The sequence below is a fragment of the Natator depressus genome, chromosome 20 (genome assembly GCF_965152275.1).
Source record: "Natator depressus isolate rNatDep1 chromosome 20, rNatDep2.hap1, whole genome shotgun sequence".
Taxonomy (NCBI): domain Eukaryota; kingdom Metazoa; phylum Chordata; order Testudines; family Cheloniidae; genus Natator; species Natator depressus.
Window position 1 is genome coordinate 7,699,559 of NC_134253.1, and position 12,267 is coordinate 7,711,825.

At 47.3% G+C, this 12,267-nt stretch overlaps 1 protein-coding gene and 1 long non-coding RNA gene across 7 annotated transcripts in view; one reads left to right on the top strand and one right to left on the bottom strand.

Moving 5' to 3' along the window:
* The window catches only part of BRD4 (bromodomain containing 4), a 214,028-nt gene extending 208,718 nt beyond the window's left edge, over positions 1–5,310 (top strand). For 2 of the 6 annotated variants that reach the window (XM_074935103.1, XM_074935104.1), the window contains exons 20-22: positions 1,405–1,616; positions 2,743–2,962; positions 3,375–5,304. In XM_074935103.1, coding sequence (XP_074791204.1) covers positions 1,405–1,616; positions 2,743–2,962; positions 3,375–3,443 — 501 coding nt within the window. In that variant the 3' untranslated portion in view covers positions 3,444–5,304. Of the gene's footprint in view, positions 1–1,404; positions 1,617–2,742; positions 2,963–3,374 lie in introns of all 6 variants that reach the window. The other 4 variants (XM_074935108.1, XM_074935105.1, XM_074935106.1 and 1 more) reach the window with 4 other exon arrangements.
* The window catches only part of LOC141975005 (uncharacterized), a 135,348-nt gene that overhangs the window by 50,389 nt on the left and 72,692 nt on the right, over positions 1–12,267 (bottom strand). The window lies entirely within an intron of this gene.

Sequence of the window (12,267 nt, forward strand, 5' to 3'; positions counted from 1 at the left end):
GCACGTTGCACTGTCTTTACACACCCACTAACCCCTAGGTTTTGGAAAGGCCTCATCACCACCTCTCCCACCCAAATGATCACACCCCAATGGTTACATGAATCTAGTTCTCTCTGTGCTAACAAAACCACACTTTGAACTGTTACCATTGTGCTCCATGTCCCTCCTTTCCATGAAAGTTGCTTTCCTTGTTGCTATCACTTCTGCGAGAAGGTTGGTGAACTTGAAGCTATGATAGAGGATCCGCCTTTTATAGTGTTCGAGAAGGATCCTTTCCCTACGTCTCGACCCAAGGTTTTATCAAAGGTGGTCTCCCAGTTTCACATCAGTCAATCTATTCACTTAACTGTTTTCTTCCTGAAACCACACACATCTGCAGAGGAACATCAACTCCATTCTCTCGATGTCTGACGAGCTCTGGCCTGTTGCTTGCAGAGCACAAAACCAATCAGGAACTCCCCTATGCTGTATATGTTGTAGTAGCCGAAAGACTCGGGGGACAAGTCATCTCCACCTAGAGGATCTCTAAATGGATTTTGGGTTGCATTTGGGTTGCACTCTGCTACCAGCTGTCAGGCCGACCTATCTCCACAGCATTGCAGGCTAACTCCACGAGAGCTCAGGCTTCGACCATGGACTCCCTTCAGTTAGGGACAATGTAGAGCGGCCACCTGGAGTTCTTACACACCTTTGCAGCACAGTATCTTAGTGTAGGACTCAGCAGATATCTCCTTGGGCATGCCAGTTCTCCACACAACCATTCCTTCCTCATCCTTGCACCCTCTTCCGACTTAAGTACTGCTTGTTAATCACCACCAGTGGAATAGTAGGGATCATCACTCGAAGAAGAAGAGGTTACTTGCCTGTAATTGGAGGTTCTTTGAGATGCGTGGTCCCTATCTGTATTCCACTTCCCACCCTCCTTCCTTTCTCCTACGGATCTGTCTGATTCGCGTTGGAGAAGGAACTGGTGACATGGTCCGGTTCACGTCAGCCTTTATCACCTCAGCTGGAAGCATAAGGTGAACACAGGCGCATGCACTGACCAATGCACACTAATTTCAAATGCTCCGACTGCAGGTGCATGGTTCGCATGCGTAACCCCTCTGGGAATACAAATAGGGACCACGCATCTCGAAGAACCTCCAGTTATAGGTAAGTAACCTCCTCTTTCAGTAACTGTCAGTCTGTGCTGGATTGAAACAGGTCACAAGTGCTGAAGGTTCCCTTCAGCAAATGATTTTGGGGGAGTTCTGTGGCCTCTTACTAAGAACTTAACCATAATGCCTAGCACTAAGGTTCATGCCAGACTCATGCTACTGTGTGCTGTTAACATTAGCTGGGAGGCTATGTCTGCTAGTTATGGCCCAGTTCATCACTAATGCTGCCTTCTTGACTTCACAGGATCTGAAAATAAAGAACATGGGCTCGTGGGCAAGCTTGGTCCAGAAACCCCTCACGACTCCGTCCTCCACAGCGAAGTCCTCCAGCGACAGCTTTGAGCATTTCAAGAGGGCAGCGCGGGAGAAGGAGGAGCGGGAGAAGGCGCTCAAGGCTCAGGCAGAACAGGTGGAAAAGGAGAAGGAGCGGCTGAGGCGGGAGCAGGAGAGGATGAGGTGAGAGGCCTGCACATCTGTATTTCATTGCTCCTAAAGCTTGTCTCTCTAGGGTACCAAGGTGCTGTGAATGGGGCTATGTGCCCATTGGGGACAATCACTTCTGCTTTTTGCTTCACTTGTCAGCTTGGTGTCTTGAACCACTGCTGATACTTTGGGAAAAGATAGGTTTTGCAGCAGGATCAACCAGAAGATGGTGAGGGTAGGGCTGTCTCCACTGCCCTTTTGAGGGGTATACCAGACATGGCCCTGTTGTCCAGGCCACCTTTTCTCTAGCTCCCTCGGGTTATACCTCGGCTCTGTTAGCCTAGACGCGTGGCAGCACTTACATGCTGCAGTGCAGGAGCTCTGAACATAATCAGTGTGTGTAATATAGCCACCGCTTCCCTGGTGGGCTCACGAGGAGATGGGCTCCTTGCCCACACAAGAGCCAGTGCAAGTTGTAGAGCTCCAGCATCATACTCTATTTACAGTTCATACCACTGAGGTATCTGGGTGTGCCACTGGATAACAGCTGCTGTTTCCTCCTCCTTAAGCTGACTAACAGTACTGTTAAGCAAGAAGCAATATGAGCAAGAATCTCTCGATGCTAAGCACTTCCCATTCCACAGTGTGGGTGTTGCAAAATGGGCGGCTTGACTATGCAACAGACTCCACAGGGAGAAACCCCTTAGCTGCCCATTCTCCAACTGGGATCCTCAAGGAACGCTTGCTGGGGGAGATGGCTGGACATATGGTGCTGGCTGCTCTTCCTCGTTTCCAGCTGCTACCTGGCATTAAAAATGTAATACATTGAGTCCTTTCCTCAGAGACTTCACTATGTCAGTGATTGCTGGAGTTCCCGCAGGAAGGTTATGGGATCACAATGGGGAAGGGAGGCATCCATGAGAAGCTCTAAGATATGGATCACACTAGCAACAAGTTTGAAACAGCCAAATCTGAGACATCCCTTCCCACTCTAGAATGGTGTTTCCTCAAATAGTCCTTCATCACAACAATAATGAGCCAGCCCTGGGTGTGGAAGAAGGACCCAGCAGTACCCCTGTAGAGCTGTATTAGAAACTGCCATGCCTTATGTGGTTGCACAAAGCACCTCACCATTCTAATGACACTTGGGTCTTGGCAGGAGTCGTGATGATGAGGATGCCCTGGAGCAAGCTCGCAGAGTTCAGGAAGAAGTCCGAAGACGCCAGGAGCAGCAGCACCAGCAGCAGCAGCAGCAGGTGTCAGCTGCAGCCTCTGCGCCCCAAGCACAGAGCTCTCAGCCACAGTCCTCTCAGTCTATGCTGGATCAGCAGAGAGAGATGGCCAGAAAACGGGAGCAGGAGCGAAGGCGCAGAGAGGCGGTGAGTGGTGGGGGGATATTGGGCACTCTGATTTGGGGCTCTTTGAGGCAGATGTTCCGGCAATGAGCTGAGTGACAGAGCATCACTCTGCAGTGTAATTTGATAGTCCTAGAGCACTCTGGGTTTATCGGCCGGGGGTTACAAGCAGGCCAGAGTGCTTTTGCTGGAATGCTGATGCCTTGGTGAACTGAGTGAAGACTCAACAGATTGGCAGATAACTGTGCCAGGAGACTTAGGTCCACTTTTATAGGGAAAAAGTACTAGATTATACCAGTAAAAAGTTTAGGTAGCCCAACAAAATCCCTGGCCCCTAATGCCACCCATTGAGTCAAGTGCAGCATCCCTGCAATGTGCTCTTGTGAGCATCAATCCTGCAGCCTTTGTAATTCTCCTATCTCCTCTTCCCCTTCAGATGGCAGCTACTATCGACATGAATTTCCAGAGCGATTTGTTGGCAATATTCGAAGAGAATCTTTTCTAATAGCGCCTGGTTTTCTTCTCCTGACTCTTTAATTTCCCGGCGAATCTTTGACTCTCCATAGTGTTAACGGCGGCTGGGAGGGGGAGCATTCCTGCAGCCCTTCTGCATGTCTGACCATTGCAGATCTTTCAGTTGAGGCCTCAGAAGGATCAGCAGAGTCTGCCTTACAGTTTGACTTTTGCCCCCCCTCACACACTGAAGAAAGACCGACCAAGGCAAGCCAACTATGTACTAGGTTTGATTGGACATGCAGCTGCTGGGAAGGGTGCCCTGATCACTCGACATTCTCTATGCCAAACGTATTCACAGTATATCCAGGACTTCATGTTCTTCACACCTTTTCTATCCATAAAGGTTCTAAGTTACAGAATGTCTATGAATAAACAGTGCTGTGTCATGACAGCAAGAGATGCTCTTCACTGAGAGGCTGCCTATGGGAGTATCCTGGCAACAATGGGAGACCTGGGGTCCAGATGGGAAAATACACAAGCTGTGTCTGGTCCTTTCATCACTGGCTTTGCCTTTAACTTAACTTCCCACAAGCCTTTAGCTGGGAGCCATTCTCTGTAAGTGTTCGCTTGTGAAAAAGGGAATAGTACAGTGGAGGTGTCAAGTGTAACTGGCCATTTGAGTGAGGTTTTTGTTTTAGCATTGTGTGGAGGTCCAGGAATTGGAGCTAGACTACCAACCAAAGTCAGTTTCTTTCAGTCTGTTTTTTTTCCTCCAGGCAGTTTGGCACTGCTCGACTCTTGACTGGGTATTATTTGTCTTCGTTATAGAGTGGAGTGGGGAAACCAGTAACACCAGGGGAAGCTACTACCCTGTTACTAGTGTTTAACCGTGGCTGTATTGTATAGTGACTATAGTTGGCATATATTTGTTTGAGGATTTTGGTGAGCCACCAAACTCGGTGTAAAAACACTGCTTATATTTTGCTCAGTTTCAAACTTTTAGCCTATATTTTTAACTGTAAAACCAGAAAGTTGCATTTTGGGTTTTTTTAAATGTCATAAAATATGGTGTTAAAAAAAAAAAAAAAAGTTTTTATACCTAAAAGGAGTGGCTGAGAGGAGGGCAGGTGGAGGAGGCAGTTTTGGAAAGGCTCCTTCCACCACCTATCAAATCTCACTCACCAGCAGTGGGCGCTTTCCCATGCGCCTTCAGTGTGTGTTCTTTTAATTTTATTCTGTGAACTGTTAAAACGTTATGTGCCATAAATACCCACTATACAGTACAATACTGGTGTGTCAGTATGGGGCGAGCGCTGGAGTAATTGATTGGTTTTACTTTAATACGGTGAATATGCATTTGGTCTGTACTGATCATGGAATAAACTCATCTCTTTTTTTTTAAAAGATGGTGTCGTACTGACATTTCTTTGAATCCTACTTGTGATGAAATTGTTTAAAGGGGTGAGGATTGTTGAGGAAAGCTTGTCCCTATCTCCTGACTGTGCTCTAGGGGAAAGGAAGGAGTTCTCATGCTCCTGTCCCCATCCTGGGGGGAACCTTGTCCCAGGTAGTCAATGTGCATCCTCCCTCCTAAGCGAGGGCCAGGAGAGCTGCCATGCTAAAGCAACACGATCCTGGACAAGGTGTAGTGAGGCTGGTATTGTGTGAAGGCTTCATTCTGCTGTTGGCCCCCCTCTCTCACCCAGAGGGCGCATCAGGACACCCAGCACTGACACCCACAGCATCTCAAACAGCCAGCACAGTCCCTTCCCAGTTTCTGAGATTGTGATGCAGACGTAACTGACACTATGTAAGCCAAGCACAAGAGCCTGCCTAGTTCCAGAGGTGACGTTTGTCCCACTGAGCAAGAGCTGGGATTCTCCAAGCCTTGGCCAACCTATTCATTTTGAGAGCTGGTGGCTTCCATTGATACTTGCTTTCTGAGGTTTGAATGTGGAGGGTGGGAGGAGGAGCATGGACGATGGGGTGGGAGGGCCTTCTCTTCACATTCCAGACCTAGTTCAGTGTGAGAACTGGGTGCAGCTATCTCTGGGAAGATCCAGTCAGGACGGGGACAGATTAGACGGCACTAGTATGGATAAACTCCACTTTGCTGTTGTCTGTGACCAAGCAAGCGTTGAAATAGTAGCCTCAGGTTGTAGGGTTTGACTGTCTGCCATAAGATGACTTCAGTGTTTTCTAAGCTACTTTCTTGTCATCCATTAGAGCTCTCTGCTGCCAGTGGGGAGGGGAATAAGTTTAAAAGAAATCAGCCTGTTAAGTAAGTTTCTCTTAGCTAACACGATCGACCTAGTGATGTGTGAGCCAGCTGTGGCTGGGGTCATGGGGAGGCTGCAAGAGAGTCTAGAAATCCATCCCATAAACCTGCCCAAGTCCTTCCCCTACCCCCCACTCCATGTTAGTCAAACCTGACAGGCTCCTCCCGACTCTAGTCTAGTCAGTGATCAAAACTTGTACTGACCAAGAGAATGGTGAGGACACTCAAGTCCCCCATCTCTGTAGCTCTTAATCTCTGGCCTCCCCACTGTGCTAGCCATGGTCACTGGCAAGCCCAGAGAAGCAGAGTGCAGGATTTGTCTGGTGACATCGTGAGGAATAGTTCTTGATTCTATCTAATTATCATAGGGAGCTTATTAACTGCATCGGGTGAGGACCTCTTTGTGCTTGGGAATGTAGAGCCCCGCTTTTCTGTTGGCTATTTCAGGAAATCATCCCAGTGAACTGCCTATCTCATTAGAGCCCCTTGGTGTCGCTAGTGGAAAAGTCCTGATTTCCTTTGGGAGAACCTGCACCAGGGAACTTCATTAGCAGCTGATCCTGCTGCTGTTGCAAAGAGAAACCCAAAAGAGCAGCATCCCTGCTCTCCTTGATTGGCAGAGCCCCAGGCTGGACCAGGGACTGGCTGCAGCTTAGCCTCAGAGCTCAGTGGGTTTGTTTAGATGAGATGTGTCAGTGTGGATCAACAAGTGGTGGCTGCCCTTAACCTTAAAATACAACTGCAGTCTGAAAGGTCCCAGTATCCTGTGCTCATGCCAGTGGCCTGGCCAAGATCAGTGTATGCTGGGACTTGTAGTATTCTTGTGAGCCAAGGCCCCCCACCCATGATAAAAATGGACACAACTGGCGTCATTGTATGCAAATTAGGAGCCACCCTTATGTTGCTGGCAAATGGTTGATAGGGCCTCAGGTTGGGCAAAGTGTGGGCAAGCTCTCCTGGCTTGGGCAGATTCGCTGTGCTGTGCCAAGCCAGGGGAATAGGATATGCTTGATTTTACTCTGATCCCCAAGAATTGGCAGGAGCAAAACTTCATGGCACTGTAGGGCATGGAATAGTCACGAAGAGAGGTAGGGAACGTGCCATTTCCATGTCCCGAGGGCTAGTAACAGTCACTTCTTACAGTCCTTTCCTAGGGCTTCCGCTGCATCCTCTCCAGAACAAGCCTGTGTTACAGTTTGTAAATTGCCTCTGGATTTCAATCTTTTTTCGGTTGTGCATTGTGTAAGATCGTAGTGGGGGAAATCTGAACCGTTGGCTTCTCCTCTAACCTCTTCCAACAACGTCTCTTGAGCCTCACGCAGAGCCATGGGGCGAGCTGCTTCCATCTCTCACCTTTCTTGGCAGTATTCCTCTTTCCAAGCTCTCTCCTCTTCTTATGAAAGCACTTTGGGTGATCATCTCCTCCCTCCTTTAATTTTAAGCTCAGGGTTTCCGGGTATTTTTAAGTGCACATCCGCTGTAAGAGTGACCACACACACACTCATCGCAATTGTACATAAAATCCACCACATTGCAAACAAGAAAAACAAACCAATTGGAAGTGCTGGAACTTCTAAGAGAGCACCCTAGGTTGTAAAATAAAGAAAACAAATATTATATAATTTATATGTATGCAAAGAACAAATCCCCCTGTATCTAGTCACTAGCGATATTAGTCCTTTTTTTAATGTTCAACCCTTTTTTGCATTTGAAATTTGCCAAACCTTTATCATCAGTAGTTAATAATTCGGAGTAGCGGTAGCATATTTTAGACTGGTGGGTTCATCCAGTCTTTCTTTCCCTTTCTTGCTCGCCTCTGTATTGTTTGCAAATATCTGGAAACGTTTACAGGTTGCACCTACATACTCTGTAACTTTAAATATTTTTTTAAGCTGTACACTTCTTGTTCTCTTCTGTGCATCTTTTGTTTGTTTTTACGCGTTGCCGAATGATGACCATAATGTGGTATCTTTAGCTGGAGAAATGGTTCCTTCAGTTTTTTTTCTGCCAAAGGTGGGTTTTTTTTTTGTTTGTTTGTTTTTTGCTATTCTCATGGGTTTTTTCCTGTTTTGCTATGTGTGTTTATAATTGGGTTGTAATTCAGATGATACACTATTTAATTTCCCCCACCCCATCCCCTTGTGTATGATTTAACAGTTATGGACATTAGAATGCATCTTCTTGCTATAGAAGTCTAGTCTAAATGATGTAATCCTGGTTATTTTCTCCTTCTCTTTAATCCTGTACAAAAGAATAAGAGAAATGTACAATCCCACTGTACTTTTTGCACGGAACGCTTGGCAAATAATTCTGTCAGTGAATTTGAGACTTGTATTAAACACTTTAGACATTTGTAGAAGGGAATTCATAGAGTTTTCACTTATATACTAAAGGTTTTTTTGTGCAGTTCTCATTGCAAAAATAAACATTTGTACTGAATATAAAGCTAAAACTACTTTGTCTGAAATTTTATCTCGTTTTCTGCATTGAGACTAGATTCCCCCAAGACTGCGATACTGTTTGGGCCCCAGCTCCATAAAGGGCTTATTGCAGGATCGACACCTTAATCATCGCGTTTTATATTCCAAAAATCAGCTATTGTGGCTACATTGCAACAGTGCCACTGACCTCATTGATAAAACCCCAGCACTTAAAGCAAGGCAATGGATAGTGCTGGCTATTCTAACCTGTTTGCTGCCACATGGTTATCTACAATGCACTGGCCAAGAGTCTTCACAGTGACGAATGCTTTTGGGGGCCCAACAGGTGACCCCTTGAAGGAGCCTGGTTCCATGAAAATGCCAGCTACCCCCTCTGAAAATGTCACTCCTGTAAGATGTCACAAACTGGCACCTGTTAGAGGGCTTATTCCTTCACCCACCTACTTCCCTGGTCCTTCTCGCGTGAAAAGAGAGCAACAATACCCGAAGTCCAAAGGTGCAAACAATTCGATGTTTATTGGGGTGAATTTCCAGCAAGCATGATTCCAGTTTCCTTCCTTAGTGTCCCCCTTCCCAGCTCTGACACCACAGAGCCTTGCCTGTGTCCCTGTTCCCATTTCCCCACCTTAGCAAAACATGATTCCAATTTCCCCACCCCTATTCCCTGTTCCCGTTCCCCGCCCTTACTTCCTGATTGACTGCAGACTATATAATGACAGGTTTCAGAGTAGCAGCCGTGTTAGTCTGTATCCGCAAAAAGAAAAAGAGGATTTGTGGCACCTTAGAGACTAACAAGTCTCTAAGGTGCCACAAGTACTCCTTTTTGCAGACTATCTAGTAAAACTTGAGTTCTGCTTAGCTATACCTTAACCAATCATTTTCCTGAAATTTAACTAACCAATCCTAACATATTGTAACATGATTATTTAACCAATTATATCCCACCACCTTAATTGGTTTACACCCAGCAAAATTTATTATGCAGCAGACAGAAACAATCACAGAAGCAGACAGAGATTATACAGACAGACAACAGGGAAATGGGGCCTACAGTGATAGAACAAACCCAGAAATGAGGATTTCACATCCCAGCTAGTGATAAGTGAGTTCTTGCCAGACAGGATGCTACCAAACTAAGTTTCCTTTTACATCTTCTAGGCTCTTCCCTTTCTCTGGAGGCGACAGGCATTATCAGGACAGGATTGTATTTCTAACAGCCCAGTAGCACCTTATTTCAATGTGACTAGTTGGGAACGTGAGGAGGTGACCGGTCCCTTTCCAGCTTATGGCTGCCTCTGCTGCTTAGCCAAAGGCCTTAGCCTAAGAACAGGGCCTCAGACTGTTACAGTAAGAGAAGGCTCTTTCACCAGCAGACAGTGATTTTGATTCTTTCTTTTATACCTCTATCACTAGCTAAGTGAAAAAAATACACCTAAATTCTTAAGAGTACAGGCCTTTACAGACAGGCCTGAATATCTATATCCTAACAGCACCTAAGATCTTAAGTCTGGATTGAATCATGACCATCCCCCTCACATGGGCAGTGCAAGCTTTCTGCTGTCCTGAAAGGCTCTATTCCTTACTCTAAATGCTTGTGTTTTGGAAATGGTGGGATATTGTATGCAACTACATTGTGGTTGTTGAATACCTGACCAAGGGTGCAATCCCTGGCTCTGCTGATGTCAATGGCAGCACCCCCCAAAGAGTGTCACAGCTCCCTTCACTATGAACATTGAGAAGGAAAATACCAAATGAGTGCCAGCCCCAAGACTAGAGCCCAGTTCTCATGGCTCCACAGCTGATGCCACCCAGTGGGGCCACGTGACCTCCCGACCATGTTACTGACCACCTCTGGGCTTGATGTCTGAGAGCGTGGCTAAGACCGATCCATTGCACTTGCACGGCATGCTGTTGTCTACAGATCTCAAAGCCTTTCACAAAGGTGGGTGAGAACTGTTAGTTCCATTGTATGGTGGCCTGAAGTCAGCGATTTGAAGTCCATTGTATGAGGCTCTCTTGGCTCAGACCTAGAGCTGCTGCCATCAAGAGCAGAGCTCTGTTCCCCACTCTGCCCTGCATTTTCTATGTAACCTTTTCCAAATCACTTATGCTGCCTGTCTCTCTGTTTGCCCCTCTGGAGAATGGGCCTGTGGACATTTCCCTGGGCCAAAGGGCGTTTGGTGGCAAACACAGCAGGAGAAGTCATTGCACGAGATCCTAGAGCATCCTTCCACTTTGAAACGGGGGGAGGGATAGCGCAGTGGTTTGAGCATTGGCCTGCTAAACCCACAGTTGTGAGTTCAATCCTTGAGGGGGCCATTTAGGGATCTGGGGCAAAAATTGGGGATTGGTCCTGCTTTGAGCAAGGGGTTGGACTAGATGACCTCCTGAGGTCCCTTCCAACCCTGATATTCTATGATTCTGTGAAATGTCCCTGTCATAAATATAAAGGGAAGGGTAAACCCCTTTAAAATCCCTCCTGGCCAGAGGAAATCTCCTCTCACCTGTAAAGGGTTAAGAAGCTAAAGGTAACCTCGCTGGCACCTGACCAAAATGACCAATGAGGAGACAAGATACTTTCAAAAGCTGGGAGGAGGGAGAGAAACAAAGGGTATGTGTATCTGTCTATATTTTCGTCTTTGCCGGGGACAGACCAGGAATGAAGCCTTAGAACTTTTAGTAAGTAATCTAGCTAGGTACATGTTAGATTATGATTTCTTTAAATGGCTGAGAAAAGAATTGTGCTGAATAGAATAACTATTTCTGTCTGTGTATCTTTTTTGTAACTTAAGGTTTTTGCCTAGAGGGGTTCTCTATGTTTTGAATCTAATTACCCTGTAAGGTATCTACCATCCTGACTTTACAGGGGGGATTTTTTTTTTATTTCTATTTACTTCTATTTCTATTAAAAGTCTTTTTGTAAGAAAACTGAATGCTTTTTCATTGTTGTCAGATCCAAGGGTTTGGGTCTGTGGTCACCTATGCAAATTGGTGAGGCTTTTTACCAAACCTTGTCCAGGAAGTGGGGTGGAAGTATTTGTTTGGTGGTGGTAGCGGCCAATCCAAGGACAAAAGGGTGGAATATTTTGTACCTTGGGGAAGTTTTGACCTAAACTGGTAAAGATAAGCTTAGGAGCTTTTTCATGCAGGTCCCCACATCTGTACCCTAGAGTTCAGAGTGGGGGAGGAACCTTGACAGTCCCCATGGCAGCTTGCAGTGGGAATCATCCCCAGCACTGGGGGCGGGGGGCCTTCTGCATCAGCTTGATTGACAGAAAAGTGCATCTAAACCAGGGGTGGGCAAACTATGGCCCAGGGACCGCATCCGGCCCTTCAGACATTTTAATCCGGCCCTCAAGCTCCAGCCAGGGAGCGGGGTCTGGGGCTTGCCCTGCCCCAGTTGGGGAGCGGGGTCGAGGGCTTGCCCCGCTCTGTGCATGCTGGGGCTCCATGTGGCTCCTGGACGCAGGGGCATGTCCCCTCTCTGCCTCCTACATGTAGGGGCAGCCAGGGGGCTCTGCACATTGCGCGTGCAGTTCCCATTGGATGGCAACTGCAGCCAATGGAGGGAGGGAGCTGGAGGGAGGACATGCCACTGCTTCTGGGAGCTGCTTGGGGTAAGCACCGTCCGGAGCCTGCACCCCTGACCCCCTCTCACCCTCCGAACCCCTCGGTCCCAGCCCGGGGCACACTCCTGCACCCCAGCCCCACCACTGAAGTCCTCACCCCCTCTCACACCCCAACCCCCAATTTCGTGAGCATTCATGGCCCACCATACAATTTCCATATCCAGATGTGGTCCTCGGGCCAAAAAGTTTGCCCACCCCTGATCTAAACAGACATCGGACTATTCCTGCCCTTGAAAACTGCCCCCTGGTGTATGCCAGCTACCACTCCCCCTGGGGTTCCAATGCCACCCAGGGACGAGACTCCTCAGGCCTGGGGTAGGGCGAGGGGGAGGGGCACAAACATCAGGAACATAACAGGCTTCATAGGCTTTAATCCCAGACAGCACTTCCCTGATGTGATCACCATTTGGCCACCCATGACACTGATCTCTAAACATTTGACAGCTGGATTTTTAGTCTTCCATTTTATTTGATGTCGTTTTGAGGGATCATGGGCCCTATCGCACAACTTTCACCACTGCTGAG